Below are 24,885 nucleotides of genomic sequence, written 5' to 3' on the forward strand. Positions count from 1 at the left end.
TTTCATGTATAAACATTGGCAGAATTACTGAAAGTAACTCTGACAAGTGACTCCATTTCTGTTGGTGTGACAGCTGCATCTTTTTCATGTCAATTTCAACTGTAATTTGGGGAGATGAACTGCATATACAATACTGTAATCTGGAAGAATTATATAAGGCAGAATGATCATTCATACATTTTCTAGAAAGAATAATTAAGGTCCACTTCTGGTATCACCAATTAGCGGAAATGGTTAATGGGCTTTTCTGACACTGCAAACTAACCTTGAAAGTTACTAAAAACTGAAATTATGCAATTTTTTGGGAAAGGCTTGTCTGATTTTTAGCAAATCAAAACAGTAAAGTGATCTGAGCCTTCCCCAAGAAATAAAAAATATGATACATAAAAAAATGCTTAATGTGATTTTTCTTAAAAAGAGAAGTAAGATTTTTTTAAGGCTCTCATATCTGGTGGCTGTGAAACTCAGACTCCCACAAAATCCTAGGAATCTGATCAATCCTGCCAGATACTTATAGAAAAAACATAAAAAGTGTTTTCATTATGTATATAAAATATATATATAAATCAAATAAATATGAAAACATATGTTCCATTTCTTATTTATCTCTCACTCTGTAGTATAAAGGAAAAAAAAAAAACCAAAACAAAACACCATCACCAACAACACAAAGAAAAAGAGAAGCCAAAAGCCCCCAGCCCCTCCCCAACACCAATTAGTATGCCTGATGGGAAAATAACCATGCGTTCCTCTTCTGGAAGAACTAGAAAGAAAAGCAACCCAACTGCAAGGCAATGGAGGCATTCACTTCCAGTTCACAGTATTGCAGTTAAAAGTACAGTGAGGTCTAGGTAAGTGATGGAGCAGGAGCTGCCTGGAGCAGGGAAGGAAGAGGTGTTCACATAACAATACAGCATTGACAGCGCTTTTTCTTTTGTGTACCTGGGGCAGCTTCCAAAGGCAGGCTCTCTTCCTTCCCCTCGGGAGAGGAGGGCTCTGTCGTGTCCGACAGGGGCCTGCCAGAGACCAGCTCTGCAGCGTTCCCATCCATGGTGGAAACATCAGTCACTGTCTTCTCCCGCAGTGACTTCTCATCATCTTCGTCGATCAGGACAAGCTCTGCCTTGATGGTCTCATCATAGCCCAGCACTTTCTTTGTCTCCTCTTCATCATCGATGTTTTGGTAGCCCATAAATATCATTGTAACCGGCTGATCTGCACTGGGCTCTGGGGTTTCACCACCACAGGTTTTGTCTTGTGGCTGAGGGTTCACAGCACGTCCTTTGCCGGATTTGTGTACCATTTCTAGCTTTGCCTCCTTGAAGAGCATTTGCTCCTTCATATGGCTAAGGTTTCCATCGGCTACCACATTTTTGTCTGACACAGTCATTGTTTCATACCCTCCTTTTACACTTGATTGTCCAGCTTTTTGCATAAGTTCATCTACGTCCTTTGAGCTTAATTTATGTACTCCATTTTCTACCACTGTGCCACCAGAGTGAACCTCATAGACTACCTTGGAACCATCATCATAGACTTTGAATCCTCTTTGATGGGCCTCATCTGGGCCAACAGGTGAAGCAGAGACAATCTTGGTCTCTCCTGTCTGTTTGTCTTTCTCCACATTAATTTCCATGGTGCACAAAGCTTGAATGAAAACAAGAGAGGAAGTGCATGTTACAACAAAAAAAGCCAGTGAATGGTTAATTGCCAAACAGACAAAGAAAACTATGGTGCCCCTTTTTCCTGTCTCCTGCTTCTAAAGGGCTAAGCGATCTACGTTAGAAGTGGGGTGCAATGCTGTGGACACTGTTACACTATGTTTTTATGCAGGTGGAGGCTGGGCATATCTGTGGCAAACAGGACCTTCTCTTCCAGCTCAGGTCACATGGAGCTGTCTTTGGTCAACTAGGAGCACCAAGAGGTTAGGTGTAATTTAGACAAGGGGAGGTGATAGCATGCAGGTTGCCCTCTAACTTTTCATTCTGAACTTGCCTCAAAATTCAGAAAGAGCCCCTCTACTCTCTTTTCTGCCATCAAACTGCCAGTAAGGTGGTAACAAGTTGTGTTTGCTGCAACACTCAGACCATTTAATTATCAACACTTGTCCTTGATTACTCTTCCATTTGTAGCACTCAAAACATTTTAGAAGGGTGAAGAAATATTGTTTATCTCTGTTCTGCATGTGGGAAAGCAAAATCACACGGGAGTAGGACAAACTCTCCCACAGGTGGGTGGCGGGGCAGCTCTCTCAGCTTCCACACCAAGACAACTGTGACCTCTGCTTCCAGGTTAAGGGAATGTACAAAATACCCAAAAGTGCTCCCTTGTTTATGTGAATTAAGCATTAAGCACCACTGTGAAAGCTGAAAAAAAAAGGTAATAATGAACTGATTTTCAAAGAGTCATGAAACAACAGGTAAACACATGTGTGAGGGCTGTTGCTTTAGAACAGCAAAAGTTTTGTAGCAGTTAAGGATGTAGTAATGAGATGAAAAGTGTAGACCACACAGTGGGAATAGATGAGCAGTCTACTCTGCTCCAAAACCCATTCTGAGATATGATGACATACCACTAGACAGCTTTTCAAAGAAAAAATGTGCAAAGGCTCTCAGACTTTCCAAAGTGTTCATTTGTTTAAGCATTCCTTGTATGCATATGAAGACATTTAGGTCCTGGACAGACATCCACAGACACTTAATTACAAATTACCACAGGCAGCGACAAGTGTTTGTGAAACTTACTATGATCACTTTCATCAATGAACCTCAATGGTATAAACATGATTTATCTTACCTGGGAATACCACAAACTGGAATGTTTACTTTATTTTTCCTGATTTACTTTCAAGTGAGTACAGAATATCCCTGCCCCAAGAATCAATGTAGCTTCGTTTGTATTTTAAAAAAAGTAATTAATATAAAAATTTTCTGTTACTTTAATATATTTCCTCAGTCTTTTTATTCACACACAGTAGAACAACCTTTCCTGTAACCTTAAAGCAAAGTATTTAATCATCAATAAGAACTTTATCATGACATGCATGATTACACTGCCTATAGTGCTAGATAGAAAATGAATGTGTTGGTGAGCATGTGCATGCTGTTCATGACATGATCTCCTTTGCCCCCTAGGAGTGCAATCTGATGGGCAAAATGGTTTGGTCTGTCCATCTACATGCTGTGTACATCTGCTCAGACCTCAGCCAGCCCCAGCAGGAACTGGTTAGGTCAAGTACAACACCACAGAAACACCTGCATGTAGCCAGGGGACAGAGATGCCGGTGGGTGAAGGAGCATTTCTGCGTCTTGAGAGTGATGCACTGCTGAAGGCTAGAGTGGGCTGCAGAAGCACCACTCTCCCCTTGACCATTGCAACCTAGCAGACTATCCCTAAGGACTGTGTTTTTCCACTGTTTCAGGACATTTGTGGACTAGTTGTGTCCATAGCTGTCATGACCCTGGACACATGATGCCCACTCCCACACTAAAGTAGGGCTTACAGTTTTTTAACATCCCTCCTGCACTGGCGTTTTCATCCCTGGCCATCCCACAGCAGCCTGGGCAGCCAGAAGGGAACTGCAAGAGAGCTGAGCTCTGCTCTAAGGTGTGCAGCTGGAGACTGCAAGGCAGCTGGCATGGTTGGAAACAGGAAATTAAGGCTGCAAATAAATAAAGAACTGTTGCCCCAGGACTGGTATCAATTAATTTTTAAAGCAGTTGGTCTGAGAAATTATGGCAACAGTGCCATATTGAAGCTCAGAGAGCAGCTAGCATGGGTCACTTGCACTGGACTGTCTCAGCCCAGGAACTGGTGTGCAAGTGCCCTTTATGTCTTACTCAAATGCCTCTGCTCTGAAGACTTTAATCCAATTTATAGTAATAATTGGACAAAGAGATGCAGGTACCAACACTAATACTCTAGAACTTTCTAGGTGCAGTTTCTTGAGGGGGAAGAAGAAAGGAAGAAGAATTTTGTATGTTGGCTTGGTCCCCAGGGCTTGGGTGAGTGGGCTCTGCACATTGCTTGGCCTCACCAGGGCTGCTCAGGCAGATATTGTTCAATAACTTTCAGCATTACAAAGACAAAAATAGAGGCTGACTGGTCTGTGGCGCAGATCCTAAAACTAGCATGTTTCTCATTGGCCAGCTGAACTGAAGCTAAGCTGAACCATGAGGCAGCAACAGCACATTCAGAAAATCATCTCTGATGGGCAGAAGTTCCTGACTTGTCCTGAGCACCACAACTCAAAGAGAGGGCACCACCTGCCCATCAACTATCTGCCTGTTACCTTCTTAGAGAGAAGTAGCACCTTGAGTTCCCCTAGAGCTCCTGTGCTTCTTTTTCTTTGAAAATTAAAAATATTTGGTGCATGGCTTTTCATTACAGACTGGTGATTTTCATGTGAAATATTTGAGTGTCATGTATTTGCAGTGCAGCAGAGCATGCCATCTGTCAGACCCTCCCTGCTTTGAAGCACAAATAGTGGTCAGTATTGTGCATTAAAAGAAGGCTTGTACAGTAGGAATGAATTCCAAAGCAGATAGCAAAAATCTGATAGTTAAATCATGTGGACCTGGCCATATTTGAGTTTTTGACCTTGAGGAGCATGATCCTGGCAAGGAGCAAAGACAAACTCCTGAACTTTACAAGAGAGAACTTTCAACTGCTCAAGGAGTTGGTGAATGAGATCCCCTGGGAAATTGTCCTTATGGACTGAGGGGCTGCCCAGAGCTGACAAGGCTTTGAGACCACTTTTCTTAGAATGCAAGAGCTCTCTATCCCAATAGAGGACAGAGAAATAAAGAAGGTAGGAAATAAACAAGGTAGGCTGGAAACTGGCATGGGACTGAGCTAAAGTCACCTCCTCAAAGCAAGGAGTAAGAAAGCAACATCTACCAATGGAAGCAGGGACAGTGACCTGGGGAGAGTACAGTAATATGATTTACTGTCATGGGTCAGGAAAGCCAAGGCTAAGCTGGAATGAGACTTGGCAAGGAACATTGTGAGCAACACGAAAGGAAGTCCGTAAGTACACGGATTAGGAAAAAGGGCCAAGAAAAATCTACCTCCTTTTATTTCCCTGCAAACAAGAAGGGAGAACTGGTGATAACTGATATAGAGGAGGCTGACGTACTCAATGAGCTCTTTTGCCTTAGTCTTCAATGGAGTCAGGCTTCCCAGCTCTCTGAAGTACCTGATCCTCTGCATGGGAGTGAGGCAAGTGAATACCCTCCCACTGCAAGTGAAGAATATGTTTGGGATCCCTTGATCAAGCTGAATAGTGGATAACATGCATCCCAGAGTCCCGAGGGAACTGGGTAACACTCAAGGCCAGGCTGGATGGAGCTCTGAGCAACATGGTCTAATGGGATATATCCCTGCCCCTAGCTGACAGGTTGAGGGAATGAGATGATCTTTAAGTTCCCTTCCAACCCAAACTAGTCAATGATTCTTTAATTCCATGTTGTTGCCAAGCTACTCTCCATGACATTTGAAAAGTTATGGCAGTCAAGTGAAGTCCCCACTGACTGGAAAAAGGGGAACACTGCCCACATTTTTTAAAAGGGGAGAAAGGAAGAACTGGGAAACTACAGATCAGTGAGCTTCACCTTTGTGCTTAAGAAGATCATGGAGCAGATGGTCCTAGATGATATGCTAAGGCACATAAAAGATAAGGAGGTTATCTGAGGGAGCTATCATGGCTTTACTAATGGAAAATCACACTTGACTAATATGGGGGTCTTCTGTGATGGAACAATGGCAAAGGTCATCAAGGAAGACCAGCAGATGTCATCTATCCAGACTTCTGTAAGGCCTTTGACATCCTTGTCTCCAAAGTGGAGAGACATGGATTTGATGGATGGACTATTCAGTGGATAAGGAATTGGCCTGAGAGCTGTGGTCAATGGTTCTGTGTGCAGGTGAAGGCCAGTGATGAGTAATTTTCCTCAGGGCTCTCTCTTGGGATTGGTGCTCTTCAGTATCTTTATTAATGACATGGGCAGCGAGATCCAGGGCACCCTCAGCAAATCTGCAGATGGCACAAATCTGAGCAGGGCAGCTGACACAAAAGAAGGAAGGGATGCCATCCAGGGAGACCTGGGCAAACCAGAGAAGTGGGGCCATGAGAATCTTATGAAGTTCAGCAAGTGCCAGTGCAAGGAGCTGCACCTGGATCGAGGCAATTCCAAACGTGAGGACAGACTGGGAGAAGGAGTCATTGAGAGCAGCCCTGAGGAGAAGGACTTGAGGGTTCTCGTGGATGAAAAGTTGGATCCCAGGCACCAGTGTGCACTTGTAGCCCAGAGAGCCAATTGTGTCCTGGTCTGCATCAAAAGAAGTGTGGCCAGCAGCTTGAGGGAGGAGATTATCCCCCTCTCCTCTGCCCTTGCTCTATCCACCTGGAGTACTGCATCCAGGTCTGCAATTCTCAGCACAAGACAGACAAGAACCATTTTGGAGCAGATTCAGAGGAGAGCCATGAAGACAATCAGAGGGATGGAGCACCTCTCTCATGATGACAGACTGAGAAGGCTGGAATTGTCCATCCTGGAGAACAGAAGACTTTGTGGAGACCTTATTGCAGCCTTCCAGCACCATTAGGAGGCTAATAAAAATGAGGGAGAGGGATTTTATAAGGGCAGCTACAGACAGGACAAAGGGCAATGGTTTTAAACTGAAAGAGGGAAGATTTAAATACTCAGAGAGTAGTGAGGCATGGAACAGATTGCCCAGAGAAGCTGTGGATGCCCCATCCCTGCAAGTTTTTGAAGGCCAGGCTGGATGGTGCCCTAAGCAACCTGATCTAGTGAATGGCATCCCTGCCCATGGCAGGGCAGGTGGGACTAGATGAAAAGTCCCTTCCAACCCAAATCTAAAATTCTATGGGTCTATATTTAAGAAGAGTTGCAAGATACATATTTTTATCTGTGGTACGGAGTAGTATGATGTAACAATGTCTTATATATTAGGGAGACTTCAGACAACAAATCCTATCACTTCTTCAAGGATGCTGTCCTAGAAAGTTAACAGGAGTGATCCTTTTGTATTTTAACTCTGGCTAATTTGCTTAAGCTTTTGACTCTGTCAACATTTTATTTTCATGTCTCCTACTGTGATTTTACAGCAGTGTTTTAGATATTGGTATAACGTGGTTTATGACCAAACCAGGGACCACATTAAAGCTACTTGGCTAAGCAAATGCATAAACATATATGAATTTCTTAGAAAGCTGTTCACCAGTAAAAGGCACTGCCATGAGAGAAGTGAATAACAGAACCTTGCTTATCTGCCTGTGTGCATTATGTCTGTTCTCTGTGAGAAAACCTAACAGCCCAGCTTGTCAAAGCAGTTGCAAAATGAACTAACATTGGTGCTAAAATGTCTTTATTTAACCAAAGCATATTTACTGCAAAATGTGATCTACTAATAGAATATAAAACTATGTGACAATAGAGTTGGAACTGAAAGCAGTACTTGAAGATGACAGCCAGTATTCACAAGTACAAGTTTCTGCAGAAGCTTTAATTACAGTGAAACATGATGCAGCACTTCAGGACAAGATACCAATGTGCCAACAGAAAGATCTAGATTCTGCCTGTTTTGTAGATTCAGAGGCTTTTCTTTAAAAAAAAATCTACTTACACTTTGAGCCTCTTTTAAGATGGATGGTTACAGCCAACCTTTAAGAGCACCTATTGCACACACATGATACATTTATCAAGGACTACATTAACAAGGCTTCTGAGTAATCCAAAATATGAAAGAAATTATTACTTTCTTGTTGTCGACAAAATGGCACAAAACACACAGAAAAGCTTGCTTTAAAATCATATCAGGGTAAGCACTGGTGGAAGGAAAGACTTTGGAATGGCTTGCAACAGAACTTATGGAAAAATTACACATTTCATAGCTGTGCACAGTGCCTTAGCTGCAGACATTGCTTTGCTATGCTGGTTATTCCATTTCTCAAGTAAGCCACCTTTTATCCCTTTCCTTGGGATATCACTTAGGTGGCCACCAGCAATTCAGTCTTGACATAGGGAGTACATTGTTTAGAAAACAAGAATTTTGAAAACAATAAAAATTTACAGCTTCTAACAGTCTTGTTACATTTAAGACACACATATAACCTGAATAATAAGTGTTAGAAAATTCTCTGTATGACTCCAAGCACAAAACAAGCCCACCTTTTCCCAAGAAGAAAGAATGGCATACAAAGGAGTAAAAATTACATAAATATTTGAAGAATGTATGTGGTCTCGTGACTGCCTGTCTGGAGTTGCATGGGTACAAGAGAGGACACAAAACCTTGGCCTAAATACTATGTATTTGTACCAGCAGAGATGGAAAGAACTGAATGCTTCCATGTTTAAAAAAAAAAAGGGCGTTTCCTATGGTACTTTTATTATAGTTCAGCTACCTTGTTTTGAGAGTACCACTGCAGTTCAAAAAGCCTTGACTTATTTACAATACACATCAATCAGTATTTCCTGGCATTTAAATGATATCAAGACACCAGACTCATTAAAGTAGTAATAACAAAAAGAGTTCATGGCTATTGGACTGGTATTATAATACTTTGTTCCTTGAGACTTACCAGCTACTCTGCTTGATCCGTCCCACCCAGGAACTGGCTCTGCTGTTCGTGAATAGAGGGTTGGGAGTTCAGGGATCTGGGAGTAAATGTAATTTACTGCATCTGGTGTCAGAGAACAGGAAACAGTTAGATTTGTGCTATGAGACCCAGTGGCTTCATTGCTTAGACAGCAGAGTGTTGTCAGCCCTGACAATAGTCACTGGAGCTTTGTACTAGATAATTGGATCAAAGCAAACAAAGTGCAAAGTCACTGTCCTGTGATTGGCGTTCAATAGACTAGCTGAGGCAGGAGGGAATGGGTCCAGATGACTCAAACCTTATGTCAGATGAACACATAAAATTATTTGTCAGGAGGTTCTGGATTTATCAAGTTGGTGAGCTTTAAAATGGGGAGTGGGGTGGGAAAGGTAAGGAACAAACCCAATGCGATACCCAGAATACATGACATTTCAAATAGAGGTATAAAAGCCTAAAAATGCTAGTGCTGACTGAATAGGATAAGAAACCAGCTCTTTTGTACCAGTTGTTTCCAATATGAATGAATCAGAATGTCACTTTTTGTTCTTAAAGCTGAACTTTAGCTAATAATGAAATCTGATATAGTTATTGATAGGGTACCTGTTTTAGTTTTCAGTAAGTATTATGCTCCTGCCAGTGCTGCAATGTCATCGTTCATTAATAAATCCTGAATTAGTAGAAAGCTATCTTAAATGATTGATTTATTTTACATTTGAGATTATGGCTGCCTATCAGAAGCTAAATGTGTACTTTAGAAGAGATGTTAATAAATTTAAAAGTATTTCCGTGGAGATATTTTGTGGGTGGGTAAAATATAACTAGCATTTATTGTTCTGCTTAAATTCAGTGGCTGAGCTAAGAGCAGAGCTCAGAGGAGAGATGAGCAAATAACTGACTTCAGATCTTAAAGCTGAGGCACCAGACCAAAACAAAAAACAAAAAACAAAAAAACAAAAAAAAAAAAAAAAGAAAAGAAGAAGAAAAGAAAAAGAAAAGAAAAAAAAAATCATGTTCTTTCCTATCAACTGGAAATGTTTTCAGCTCTGTATGGAAATTATTAAATTTATGTTCAAATATAAAATCCTATTTGGTGTGAAACAGACCATTCTTTTTCCTCCAAGGGTAGGATGTGCCAGTTCAATGAAAGATTTGTCAAGCCCTTGGTACTGCCCAGTCCATGTGTCAGGGTAGGAGGCAAAATCTCCCTTCCTTGAAGCCTCTTGTTGCTATAACTAGGTGAGAGAGGGTGACCAGGGCAGACCATAAAAAGGAACTGGTGAAATGAGAGAGCAAATGAAAAGTTCTGTTGTAATCTTCTTGACTGCATCTGGTTAAGGGAGATACTTTCATCACATTCCCTATGAGCTAACACCCATCCCAGAAAAAATACCTATGCCTGGTAATGTCATCAGGAAGGACATGATGTGCCACCTCTAATCCCAAAGGTTTTTTGGCAGAAAAATTTGGCCTGATATTAGTGAAATGGTTTTACTCCCATAGCAGTCAGTGGTGGCCACCATTGCTACTGGATGCAGAAAAATAAGACCCCAGGATGAAACTACATTGCTCTACTGACCACTGTAAGTAACTCAGAAAAGAAGTTTTTTCCTTGCTTCTGGTGTCATAAAAGTAAGGCACAGAGGCACAGTACAAATTCATTTAAACCCCCCACAAATTTAGTATATAAATGAGTTCAGTTTGTATCAGATTAATTGGAAAAATCCCCAAGCCTGTCCAGCAAATGGTCTTTTATTTCATATTTCAGGGGACAAATGGCAGACTTGGCAAATGAATTTTTATAATTTCAATGCATACTGTATCTCAAAGTTTCGTATTTTTAGCAGTAGAATCTAGGAAAAATAATTGTTTAAGACACATAGCTGACTGAGCACTGGCCAGCAACAGCTGCTTTCTTTTGCAGGGTCACTTGCTTCTAATGAGAAATTGGTACAATGCTTGGTGCTGTTGCTCTGGGAAATATCAACAGCAAATGAGTAGGCCATTATTGAAAACTGAAGTAATTTCTGAGAACAAAGAAGTGGGGACTGTGTTTCTGGTCCAGGGAAAGAAGGCACTTTGTGTTCTGCAAATAGCACAAACTTAGTAATTATTCATCCCACAGAGTGTCCTTTCGGAACAGTAGTTTCAGTACACACTCATCAGTGACTGAGTGACAGATGTGTCACACGTATCACATGTCATAATCAATGCAGGCTTGAACTGCTCAACTAATCATCCTTACTTCTTTAGCAGTTCATGAGGATCAATAGGCATGGCTGGGGTACAGTTCTCATGCAAGGACACTGCGGGAGGCAAAATTCTTTGCAAATATTTATTTTACTCCAGTGCTTATAGGGGGAACTGAGCATCGCTGACATTGAGCAGTAGGGAAAATCAGTTGTACAGCTTGATGGTGACACTCTCACTTTGATGTGGTTGGTATCTGTGGACCTTAGTAAGTTGGTTTTTTTTTCCCATTGCCTCCTGCTTTGGGAGACAGTACTAGGCTAAGCGTCAGATACTGCTAGTATTGAATTAGTTTAGAAACTTCTCTGTATGTTAACTAAAATGAAATATTTTAAAAATTAGCTTCAGGGCTCCAATCTGCCCTTGTCATGAGCAGGGAATGCTGGAAGGGTAGTGCAATTCTCATATAGTTATTCTGAAGCTAGTGGTGGTGCCACATGTCAGAAATAGGGTATTTGACTACAAGTTGGGGTTGGTTGATTCTACCAGCTCCTCTCTTGTGTTGCTGCCTTCCCCACCCAGCCTCCAAACAAAGCAAATATGCTCATTTCCGTTTATCTCACTGGCAACAAGGACTCTTTCATTTAGCACCTATAAAAGGATACAAGAGGCTAATTTTACAAGGAATGGATGAGATGCAAATTAGCATTTTGTTCACGTGAGAAGACAGAACATAAATAACATTTAAACAGACTGCACTCAATATCTTCATTTCAATCTTTGATAAGTTATTAATATCTAAGGATGACATAAAACTAGTTCTGTGTCTTTTTTACTACTTGCAACAAAATGAATTTTTGGAGTATGGCACTCTTCTGGATTACCAGACAGACAAGAGCTTGGCAAAACATATGGGGCAAGGTGATCCCTCAGGGTGCTCACATAAAGCTAAACCTTCAGAGCTGCTCTGAATAGCTCCCACACAGAGGCTTGTGATCAAATGTCAGATGGATTAATTTTCCAAGGGACAGATTCTTTTTAAAGAGTCCCATACCACTAAAATTAGTGGCAGGTCTTCTGCAAATAATGACTCCCAGGGCAGGGCTGTTCCACCTACAAAGCTCTCTGGGGCTGCCTGGGATTGCATCAGGAAGAACAGTGATTTTGGCCCTCCCATCACATTTGTAAGAACATCAATGGAGGCTTTTGCTGGAAGCTGAATAGTCTGGCTCTGACTTACTGAATCATGCCTTAAATAAGCTTGGGGGTTAGGGTCCACAGCCAACACTTGTACATCTGTGAGCAATATGGTGGGTGAGTGCCTTTATCAGAGCACTAAGAAATGCTGCCCAACCCTTTCTGAAGGCAAGAAGCCTAAGGGCAGCCATCTCAAGTGCATGTATACCAATGTATGTAAAATGGGCAACAAGCAGGAGGAACTAGAACCTTGTGCTCAGTGTGGGAGATGCTGGAAGAATCACAGAAACTTGGCAGGAAAGCTCACATGATGAGGAGACCACAATGGATGGCTACAAATATAATATTTTAGAAATATAAGAAAGGAAGAAGAGGAAGTGGAGTTGTACTTTATGTGACAGAGATATTTGTGTGTATAGAGGAGAGCTGTGGAGACCATGCCAGTTCTATTTAACTAATGCCTTAGGATCATGATTAGAGGGGTCATCACTAAGGAGGGTGTTAGGCACTGGCCTCCCTGTCAGGATGATGAAGCCAACAAAACTTTACTGTGGCTGCTCAGTGAAGTCTTGGGCCAACTGAGCCCAGTTTTCATGGGTGGCTTCAATTACCCTCACATTTGTTGGAAAAAAAAAATAAAAACTGTGCACATGCCATCCATCAAGTTAGTGAAATATCTTAGGGACTCCTTATTCCTATAGATGCTGAACATGCTGACTAGGAGCAGCACATTGCTAGATTTACTGCTTGCAAGCTGAGAAAATTTATTTGACTTACACTGGTAAGCAATGACACCTTGGATACAGTGAGCAAACATCATGGAGTTTAAGGTCCTGCTTAGAACACTGAAGATCAGTAGTAGGACGAACACCTTAAATTTTGGAAGAGACAACTTTAATATGCCAAGAGCCTAGCCGTGAGAGATTCCATTGGAAGCATCCAAGAAAGTCAAAGGAGTTTGTGAGTGCTGGGAGTTATTTGAAAGTGCCTGCTGAAAGCACAAGAATGGTCTATTCTTTACAAAGGCAAAGGAAGAAATCTCAACAAAAGACTTCCCTGACAATGAACTGTTAGGTGTAATTAAAAGCAGAAAAGGCAACACACTGGTTGTAGAAAGGCAGACAGCTGGCCACTGGGCACTACAAGCACCTTGCTAGGAGGATGCAGAGATGCAGTCAGGAAGGCTAAGGATCAGCTAGGACTAAAGCTGGCAAAAAATATCAAGAAGGGTTCTTCAGTATTTGTGAGCAGTAAGCAGAAGGAAAGACACAAGACCACTGCTTAAGTAGTGCAGGGAAGCTAGTCACTAACAATGGTAACAAGGCAGATTTCTCCTTTTTTGTCCATAAATCCACATCCAAGAGTGTTGAGAAAATGTCTGACATTTTTGTAAGGAGACTGACTATAATATTTGAAAGACACAGAGTTCAGTGGATGTCCCTGATGACTAGAAGAGACAAAAATGTCATACCACAGGAATGGACCAAAAGAGGACCCAGGAAACTGGAGGCACAATACTTTGTCCCCATGGCAAGTGACAGAATGAGTCGTCCTAGAAACTGTTACAAACCAAACAAAGCAGATGATTGGGAAAAGCCATAATGGATTTACCAAGGACAAATCATGACAGACTAAACTAATCACCTTCTATAACATAATAACATCTTCTATTGACATGGGGACAGCAGTGGATGATGTTTATTTAGACTTCAGCAAAGCTTTTGACACTGTTTCCCACACTACTCTCCTGGCCAAGACTCATGTGTGAGATGGGTAGGAAATTGACTCACATGTCACACTCCAAGGGTGGTGATAAATGGTTTTTACTCACGTAGCCAGAGGAGCTGTAATTGTGGCAGCTCTTGATGGAGACTGAATTTAAAAGTTATTAAAAGCCTACAAATGAAAGTCAATTGCTGATGAATTTCTACAGGACATGTGGAAAGAATTCTTCAAAGAGCTGTACTTGACTCCTCTGAGGGCACACTGGTCTGTTTTGCTCTTAGGCTGCACAGCTTGTCAGGATCAGAGGACAGAAAACCAGAAGAGTCTCTAAACAATGTTCTGGTTACTAAATAATTCTGGTCAGGTTTCCTAGACCACTTCTTGGCCAAATATATGCTAATTCATACAAAATTCAAACAGAGGCTTGTGCAAACTGTCCAATTACTGTAATTGTGGCTTCTGTATGTTGGCTGAAGTAGTAACAAATAGTTTGCATACAAACAGCCAAATATTGCAGAGGATGCATTTACCTCTAAGGCAAATTCAGCAGACAAGGGAGTTACATCAGATCTTCATGTGCCTTTTATTTTATATATACATCGAGAAATAAACATCCACACATGGAGCAAGAGCTCACTCCTTTCCATTTGTTCATGATGTGCATGCAGCATGGCACTGCAGCATGCCTGGTTTTGACTGCAGACCTGAGCACCAACAAATGATGTAATGCCTAGCATCATCTCAGACCTTGTTTAATGGAGAGCTTGTCAGCTGCAAGCCACTACAGTCACAACTGAATGTGACAGGGCCACAGCCCCCAGCCTCAGCTTTCTGCTCTACTTTCTCTTACACAGTGATTTATGAAGGTAGTGTGTTTCTACCCTGGAAAATGTAGAATTTGTGTTAATTGTGCCTAGATGATTTCAAGCTCAGAGATTCTGACTGCCAAACACAGTTTTCTTTTTCCTATGAAAGCTGTGAAGGACACAGAGCATCATCTGATCAGTCACTGGTGCTCACCACCACTTCCCTTCTCTTATAGCCTTTGCTTGGACCTCTCTGGGCTCTGAACATCTTCTAGTAGTGCTTCCTGCACACTCAAAATCTCTGTCACCACAAAATTATACACAGGAACACAATAGTGAGATTAAAACACTGTTTGTACTGTCACTGCATTTACAATAAAGGGACACAGAACAAACAAACATGAGATGTATGGACTTGGGAGTCTTTTCACGACGTGGCAGCAGCTGAAGAAATTGCCCAAATAGGTCATTGTTGGTTTGTGTCTGTGTTTTACACAGCCTTCCTGGGTTATCCAGTGGCTCCTACCTTTTTCCTCTGGAGAAGAGAAGAGAAGAGAAGAGGAAGAGAAGAGGAAGAGAAGAGGAAGAGAAGAGGAAGAGAAGAGGAAGAGAAGAGGAAGAGAAGAGGAAGAGAAGAGGAAGAGAAGAGGAAGAGAAGAGGAAGAGAAGAGGAAGAGAAGAGGAAGAGAAGAGGAAGAGAAGAGGAAGAGAAGAGGAAGAGAAGAGGAAGAGAAGAGGAAGAGAAGAGGAAGAGAAGAGGATCACTTAGTTGTAGTCCCCTGCTCTATTTGCTTGCACGAATTGCTCTCTTCACTCTGGTATATTTTTGCAGTTCTTTGTTACCTTTCAGAAATTACAAGCTGTCCTTAATTCTGGCTCAGTCTGTCAGGAAGGGATCTACTGAAAGCAGGCAAAATCTGGAGAGCACGAGGGCTCCTTTTGAACCTAATGAACTACTGCATTGCTATATACCTTCAGGGAAACTACACTTCATAATTGTTAGCTGGGGTTTCCTTTGGTTCCTTTGCTATTAAAGACACATGAAGGCTGCACCTTGCAGGAGTTATAGAAGCCCCTGAGCACCTGGTTGCTAATTCCTGCAGGCACTGCTCCTATTTAAGGATCTTACTAATGACCATGGTATAACCTTGCATAGGTACAAAATATTTGCAATTACCATTTTGTGGTAGCCAAATTCAAATCCTTCAGAGAGAAGGAAGAGTAAGTTGTAACAGTGGAACATACTGTCTGGGATTTTTGTTTTTACAATAGCATTGAACAAAAATCTTGGATTATTTTGCTAGCAGGAGCATAAATTTCTGAACTAGGTCGTTGACTTAAAAGAAAGCCCTCTTTAGAAGTAATAATAATCACCTGGAAAGACGGCTCCAAATCAACTCAAATACTATATTGTAACTTCCATTGTTCCCATTGTTTTCAGGTTGGGATCATCCTACATGTTCCTCATCTACATTCACAATACAGTTGACAGCAGCTGGAGGAGGTAGTCTTAACCTCATTATTTTGTCAGTTCAAAGACATGTACTGAGAATGAGTATCTGGTGCTCATATTTATCTGCAGATGCCTTAGCATGACATCCTTCCAGGGTCCAAAGGATCCTGGGGCGGCACCACAAGGGTCTCTCCAGCTTCCTGGGAACCATGCCTATTATTTGTTCACTCAGATACCTAAATTTATAGCTACACTTTGTATAGATAACACTTTATATGACACTGAGTTAAAAAGCCAGGGATTACTTCATCCTCATGCAACCAAGTGAAGTTTTCCTTCTGCAAGAATCATCATGTGGAGAATATTGCTCATCAGTGAAATAATCTGTTTTTAATAGTTTTTCCTCTGTATTAGGAATAGTCCTCATATAATTTAGCTGGTTATGAACAGAGCATGAGCACATACAACAGAGAAGATTGACCACAGAGAGGTGAGAAGGATTCTGCAGGGCAGAGCTATCACGTGCTGAAAGGGGTCAGTAACACAGAAATTGTATGATGTCTGCTTTAAGTTATTCATGCTGTTCTTTTCCTTTGTGTGAGCATAAGAAGAGGTGGAACTCTGCCAAAGCAATACTGTTTTACCACAACAGTGACATTTGTGCTTGCATTATAGAAATACCAAAGGAAAAGGTAATGGCTCTAGCAAGAAATCAGAAACACACAATGAAGGAAATAAACCCGCTCTTTAAACCTTTGCAGCAAAGCTATAGCAACAACTTGTGTTGAACCCAAAGCTATACAATAATAAAAAGGCACTTACCACCATCCTGGTGGGAGAAACTCTGTGAAGGGAAAAAATAGGATGTTTGGTTAAACCTTTAATATTTTGGATTTAATTTGCTTTACATCTTATTTTTATGCTAGGCTTGCTTTTATGGTTCTTTGGAAATTTTAAATGGGCATCTGTGATTGCTGCTCCTTGGATTTAGGTGCCATCATAGACTGGAGGAGGGGGGCAGAGTGCAACTAGATGAAGAGCTCTGCTTCTTGTTGCAGGCTGTAATGCTTTGAGTGGCATTTTTGGCAAATGCTACTATCTCTGGATGCCATGAGAGCAGGGAAGATTTAAATACTCTCAGGATCCTACTGATATCTTTAAGGGGGGCTGAAAGCTCCCTTCAACCTCACATGGGTTCCCTTCTGACAGGGAGATAGCCTCTGAAATCCCTCTTTAAAAAAAGCTGGGATGCAAGGGAAAAGCCAAAAAACCCATCCAGAATAGACCTGATGCCACTGTGTCTTTTCTAGTCTTGCTCATACTGGTTTAAGCTAGGTGCTCTGCAGCTGCCCTAAATCTTTCCTTAAGTGCATTAATTATAACTACTGCTTCCAAATGGAGCTAAGAGTACACTTTGGTTTCAATCTGTGCCCAAGTGTCTTTTTTTTTTTTTAATACCTTTTGCAAGTTGTCAAAGGATTTCTCAGTCTCCTTTAGCTTCTCCAAAATTATTTGTTCTTTGGCAGATATTTGTGATTCTTCACTTTCTAATTTCTGTATTTCTTGTTCCAGTCTGTGGAAGACATACAGACATGCACATACACACAAAAATAAAATATAAAAATTAGTTAAAAATGAGAGAGAGTTTTCTAGATATTTACTGGCATTTCAAATGTCATCAGAAACAACTTTGTCTCTTATTATCCACAACTGATTTCCTAATACATGAAGGACCCATGAATTATTTGTAAAACAAACAGATCTATTTACAGGAAAAACAGTGATTATCTTATCCACTTCTGCAAACCCATATACAGATGAACTAAAAATATATTTCAGTATTCCTTCACTCCAATTCCTGTAACATCTCTGATTTTTACTTTCATTTTAGAAATCACAGTGCAGGATATAACTATGAATATGCAGTAGTATTTAGAGGAATAAGTGTATTCTAATGTTTCCATACTCCAGACAATGAAACTGCAAATAGTTTTTGGAAACTGGCAGTCAACCAGTTGTGGTTAGGAGCTTCTCTTGAACCCATATTTTGCCTGCTTTCCTTTGGTATAGCTATCTGTGCTTTCTACTGTTACACATGACATTGGGGTCCCAGAGACTTTGTGTAATAAAATACATATACAGTTTAGAAAATAAATGTACTCTGCTAGGCAGTAAACACACAGTACTCTCTCTTGTCAAGACTTCGCAGCTGAGACCTCACACATTAAGATGAGTTGATTATGATTTGGAACACGCTTTTATAGAGCTTAGATTCTCCATTACTTTAACTCAAACCTCCTTTAATTGACATGATTTATGCAGATGCAGGAATATTCCCTCTTTCCTTCCACTCTCCTCCTCTTATGTGTGGCACTGTTTTTGTTTTCTCACTTTTGAAAAAAAAATGAAGAAAAAAAAAATATAAAATAAGTCAGGATGAATACATTTGGACAGGGACAGTTATCTAAAACTTCCTTTGTCTACCAAAAGATTTGTAGCTGCTCATAGCTTGTTGAACCTTATTTCCTTGAATGGGGCATACCAGCACCACCTAGTACTTTCCTTACCCATGGGTGCTTGCTCCTGCCTTTCTGTCACCACTTTTCAAATCAAGGATCAGGACACTGATCCACACTAAAGGACACATTTTTGCTCTTCCCCAGCCTTGATCAGCTCAGGACTCCACTAATGCTTGTTCAGTCACAAGGCAGATAGCATGGAGAAGATGATGTAGGGAGGAGAGAAGGAGGAATTGCTTCATTAACAGATCTGACAGGTTGAGTTTCTTATGAAATTCTTGTGTTTAAATATAGATGCAGGGCTCTAACTTTAGGCACTCACTTGGGAAATTTTTTCTCACTTTTTAATTGTATGATGATGAAAGATTTGTGGCACTTACTGATAATGCTTTTCATTAGAGGGAGGGAAAGGTATTAGAGGCTCAGGTTGTTGCAGATGGAAAAAGGCAGCTTTTATTCTCCTAAAGTGTGCAAATACTTAAGAGTCTCAGAGTCATGGTGATTTGCTGAACTGCCATTAAATGTAGCACCCTTAATCACTAAGTTGAAATGGCTTGATTGCAATAATTTAAAAATGAACTGTTGGAAAGTACTGCCTCAATCCATTTAATCTTTCCTCCAAAATAATACAAAACATAAAATATAAAAGAAAAAGTAACTAAGTATTTTGTTCTGCTGCAATGGAACAGTTTGATTCAGAATGAATATTCCCCCTCATGTTGTAATTCAGGAAGAAATTTTTCAAAATATCCTCTTCTATATTGACTTTTTTATCTTGATTTTTTAAAATACCTGGTGAAGTGAAAAATTAATTTGTCACTCAGGTCAGGCATTTGCCACACTCTTGCTGAAATCAAGAACTTAGAAGTCCCCAGCTAGGTTGCCCTCTTTTCCTTCTCTATTCTTTGGAACGATTTGTAGATTCACATACATTTGTACCTTGCTGATAAAGACATTTGAAATATTCTGCTGTGCTGACTGGTGAAAACAAATTGTGTGGCTGAGTAAGTCAGGGTTTACTGGTATATTTCACTTCTTCCCCTGTGAATCACTAAGCAGCATTTTCAGGATGCATATTCTGTTAACTAGTACATTTTGCTTGCTATTTTATGTGGAAAGAAACCAAAAAAATGGGAGTGTGTAGAAGTCAGCAACAATAAAATACAGGGAGAGGAAAGAAGCCTTTTTTCTTTATTTCAAATGAAGCGGACATTAGTTAGTAGTTTATGACACTGAAAACTGAGTATATTAGGTAACTCATTTGGTGCATGGTTATAAGCAAGTAAACTCCTTGTAATTTGGGGTCATCATAAGTCACAAATTTTTTGTACACCAGCTCAGATTGGAGAAGGTCATTAATTGTTTTGTCTTACAGAGAAAGTTTGCTTTTAGCACATGCACATGTGCACTTGGACATGCACAGATAGCAACTGATTCGATCTATGTTTTCTTACTTTCTGACTGCTTGCTCTGTTGGTGTTCCCCCTCCTGGTTCACTTCCTCAGCTTCTGCTTCCTTTGTGCCAGCCTACCCTCACCATTAAAATGAGTTGGGCAGATGAGACATTATGTTGCTCTGTTTTGACAAGTTGTTCTGATTTTTGTTCTCAGTTTTTTTTTTGTTTTTTCTTTGTTTGTTTGTTTTTTCTCCTGAATCCCTTCTTTACTTTCTTTCAGAAGTTATACTGACAATGACTTGCTGAAGAGGAAAAAGATAGAGACAGAGCTACCAGGATTTAGAAACATGGATGAAGCTGTTAGAAACAGAGAACTTCTGTGTTGCTCCGAAGAATGCATAAAACTCACCCTATCAAGGCAAATTGCCTTTTCCTCAATGAAATCAGTACAGGCAGTCTGAAAGTCACCCAGGCTCTATATAGAATAAAGAAAAATTGCAGGAAAAATACAGATAATTCATGAGAATATACCTGTTACATAGCACAGGGGTCATATACCAGACATTGGTACCCACAGGAAGTTGCTTTTTACATTGTTGCTAAATTTATTTGACACTAATTTGCGCTCTCCAGGCCTAAGGCTTGAGCCACCCCTGCTGAGGTAACATAAATACTCAGGGTCAGAGTTTCGATGTGAACTGTTGTATATATTCTTTAGTATATATTGTATATATTCTTAGCACATAGTTGTATATATTCTTTAGTAACTACTTGGGTACCACAGAGCTCCCTGAAAAATTTTAATGTAGAGTCCTCACCACTTATTTGGGCTGTCTTTTGACATATGGTCCAGCAGTGCAAAAATTTAAATCATGCAAACTGAAGGTTGTTTTGCATGGTTTGCTTTTTTAGTGAGTTTCATATAATCAGAATTGCTCAATGGTAAGGAGAAGTGTCTGATTTTTTGATAGTAACAGCCAAAAGAGTCATGCGAATTTGTTCTGAAAAATAAATGTGCTACTATCACATCTGTTTTGAGCTACATGTTGTATAATGGAGTAATAAATTAATTCAGAGTCCACATGTGCACACACATATATATATACAAAGACCTTACACTCTTCCTGTGTAAACCTGTTAAATATCAAAGAATGTCCTTTTCTTCTAGCCCAGTTTAAAAAGGATATGCCTTAATTGTCATTTGACACCTGGCAAGGAAACTCTGTAATTCCCTTGTTCCTCAGCAGACTTGGCAGATTTTGGGCTGGCCTTTGAAAGATGGCCAGTTACATAAACAACTGCAATATCTGAAGTGTTTTAGGGAAGAAAATTAAGAAAGAAAATGCAGATTCAGATAAGGCAGAAGATAAAACAGACTGTTAGTATTTCTGCTTCATTGGTCCAGGCAGCTGGATGACTGAGATTTGCCAAACTGTTTCTATAAGAAGAAAATTGGGTCAGAGGGTCTGGGGTTGCTGTGGCATGGGCAAGTCATGTTTTGTTTCAGTGATTTTATTAGAGTCCTATTTTCCCAAATATCACAGAAGCAAATGGGAAATTTTGTCACTCAGAAAGCCAAACTTGCCTTGCTACTTGTTTGTCTTGCAGCTTTCTCTAATGGATGGCTGCCATAAGCATCCAAGAGTGTAAGAGGATTTTCAGGGGGGGCTGTTTGTATAAGCTAGGAAGCCAAGTGACTTTCCTTCTCATGTTAACAGTGCTGCCCTGCTTTGAAGAAGAAGGAACCACAAAACAGCTGAAATGATGCTGTCTTTTGGACAGTGCTTTTTGCTCTCATGTGGGCGACCCAGATTCCTCAGCTAGTAAGACTACAGGCTTCTAGGATAATAAAGGCTGTAAGTGACTTTGGGAGGTCTCTAGCCCAACCTCCTAATCAAAGCAGAGCCAGCTGTGATCAGGCCATGATGATCATGGCTTCTTCCAGTTGGGTCTTGAAACTCCTGAATGATGGGGAAAAATATATTATAAGGCTACTTTCAGGCCTTCTCTTTTAGACTCTGTTGCTACCAAGACCTACAAAATCCAGCCCAGAATGTTACAGTACTGCAAGGGAAGGAGATGTACCAGATTGATAAAGGAAGCCTGGTCTGTGTGTATGGTGGGATTTTGACCTAACTGGGCATTACACGAGTGTGGACAAGGCAGCCAGGGCAGCTTCTGAGAAGACCACAGGCAGAAACAGCATATGAGTTCTCCTGAAGAGATGCAGGGATATAGACCACAAGAGCTGTTAGGTAGGACAGAATACTGTGTTTGAAGTGACAGTAAGGGAAGTCAAGCAGGGAGATCTAAGAGGTGAAGAGGCAGAAGGCAAGGTTTGGACCTGTGATATATGTACATGTGAATTTACATTTAGTGCTCAATAACCAGCAAACATTGTGCTTGGATACAGGACTCTGCTTTGTGCTCTGAAGGTGCTGAATGCACTTTCTCAGGTGAAGGATTTCCTCTGTTTCTTTTGTTTCCCACATTGAGATGTTGAAACCCACAAACCTGGCCTATCATTTTCCTCTTTGCTTAAAAGCAGAGGCTGTTCTGTCTGAGATGCCTTTCCTCGACCCCAGGAGAGACCCTGAGCATGGTTCTGTGGGGCATTCACAAAACGAATGCAGATGCTGATGCAGAGTCACACTGATTTGAACACACAAATCCTAAGTCAGCAGAACCACGCCTGAAGAAAACTGCCTTCTCTATCCAGCTAATTAACTCTGGCAGACACAGACTTCTAGGGATATCTACATTTGGCTTAGCACTGTTTTGTTTTTCAGGGTAGGAGAGTAACAGCATTATAAACAGGGAGAACAGCTGCAGGTTTATGGACCAGATTCTTTAGGCTGTGCTAACTATGCATTTGGAGTTGTACCTGAGAAATACTTATGCAATTTCTGCAGTGAAAGCAGAAATGTAATAAAAATTATGTGTGCAGCATACACACTGGCATGTCAGTGTAAAAAAGAACATTCATCAGGACTAAAAAGGAAAGTATACAAGTATTCAGAACTTAAGAGAAAAACAGGAAAGACCTAATCACAGTAAACACTTGAAGGGAAAAGGTGACGGATGCATATGTGGAGTGGGGGATGGTTCAACTTTAACTGATTATTTTGCTATTGCTTGACTGATACCATAAATCAAATTAATATAAAAGCCACAAATAAGACAGTAATTAGTATCAGGTCTCTCAGAGCTGAACATCGTGAGGTGTTACAGCCAGCATTAAAATGGCATATTCACAAGCAGAACACTGCAACAAACCCCTGATATTCACTGAATAGAGAATTAAACACCAAGTTTAGGGATAATTGTGCTTGCCTGAATGGATGAAACTGATCTCTACATTCTCTCTGTACCTTTGGATTTTGCCTTCAGGTATCTTCTGATCACACAGCAAAACCAGAAACTGAAACTTTACATGTAAGGTTCATCATCCTGGAAGTACACTGCCTTCTGCAAAAGTTCACTGGCAAAAATGTTGCGCTCCATGGGCCTCTCATTCCCATTTCTTTTAGGGGCAGCAGGGTACCCGTTAGCTTACCCAGGTTCAGAACAACCTTGGAAAATGAACTTGCAAGGGCAAAGGGTGCCCCTGAAAGATATGTGAGTCTTTTAAACCAACATAACTGGATCCTAGTCCAGCACTTCAGCCCTTGACAAACTTCCTATTACCTGTATCAACTGCCAAGCACCAGCAACCTGTCTGTAAACCAGCATGCCTATGCAACTGGAGCCGAAATCTACATGCCTCAGCTGTGAAGAGTACCCTTTGTCTGCTGTATGGGAGGGGGAAAATCACTGAATAATCTTCAGTTTATTTTCCACGTTGGCTTAGTTTTCTAAGCAAACAGCAGCACTTGCTGCTGAAGCCAATAGGACCATTTGTGGATGTCACTCTGTATCAACACACAGCCAGTGCTGATGGCGAAAAACTGCTTGATTTCAGATCTGTTGCAGGCTGAAATGGGATTTCAGAGCCGAGTAATTCAATGCCTCTTAGTTTAGTCTTTTTGCAGTGCTCATCCTTTTTTGAACAGCTCACTTTCAAAGAGGAAAGCTGGCAGGGCATATCTTATGATTTTGAACAGGCTGTTGTTTACAGAGTGCAGCTGAAATTCAAGAACTGCAAACTTAATTAACATCTTCGACAAGGCAAAACCTCCATGACTTGAAAAACTGGGAATCCCTCATTGCCAACCAGGGCTTGGATATGAGATTCAGGCATGATGCTGAATGAGTTGCTCTGGTAGTCCACATCAATTTTACTGAACACAGGAGAAGAGAATCAATGGGAAAAGCCCTCCACCTGGGAAAAGCTGCATCCCAGTACCACCTGAGGAACTTGACAAGAGAAGTTAAACTCCACAATTCACTTTGCTATCTGAAGTAAATGTGTATACACACTTACACAGAGAGAGCAGTATAATGATATTCTGCATCTGCCTAGTGTAGGATGAGATTAATCCATGCTAGACAAACCAAGGTGACCAAGTCAAGCATTGGCCACAGAACTTCTTCAGCTAAGCAGAATGAGGTGGAAAACACAACAACCATTACTTTAACTACTACAATGTTGCCTGCTCTGGATGTAGAAGACTTAATGTAATGCAAGTTTTTTGACCTGGAATTGAAGAAGTTATACAGTTGAGCCCCTTTCCTTACCAAATCAACAATGCTTGCATATTAACTTTGCCAATCAGGTTTGCCTGATACAACATTAAATCTCTCAAATATGGGAACCCTCAGAACTTTGGTGTGGCTCTTCCTCTAACTTTCTCTTCTTAAAATGCTATCTCATCCTGGTATGATTTCCTCATATCACTGTAGCACATAACTTTTTGCCCACATGGCACTTACAGCCCACACTTGTTTTTGGACTTTTACCAGTGTAACTCTTTCTAAGCTCAGTTCTTCCAGTATTCTGGAAGAGAAATGTTACCAGCCTGGGTGAGACAGCAACCTTAAAA

The 24,885-nt window shown here is 40.8% G+C and overlaps 1 protein-coding gene across 1 annotated transcript; it reads right to left on the reverse strand.

Moving 5' to 3' along the window:
- Nucleotides 1–728: 728 nt before the first annotated feature.
- LOC102043077 (paralemmin-2) lies at nucleotides 729–23,407 on the reverse strand. Its single transcript, XM_031060563.1, has 5 exons — nucleotides 23,337–23,407; nucleotides 17,447–17,648; nucleotides 16,811–16,832; nucleotides 8,603–8,704; nucleotides 729–1,647 (listed from the first exon to the last, which is right to left on the reverse strand). Exons 1-5 carry the CDS (start codon nucleotides 23,405–23,407, stop codon nucleotides 899–901), a joined length of 1,146 nt encoding a protein of 381 aa, XP_030916423.1. The 3' UTR covers nucleotides 729–898.
- Between the last annotated feature and the right edge of the window lie 1,478 nt (nucleotides 23,408–24,885).

This window comes from Geospiza fortis, unplaced genomic scaffold (assembly GCF_000277835.1).
Source record: "Geospiza fortis unplaced genomic scaffold, GeoFor_1.0 scaffold203, whole genome shotgun sequence".
NCBI lineage: Eukaryota > Metazoa > Chordata > Aves > Passeriformes > Thraupidae > Geospiza > Geospiza fortis.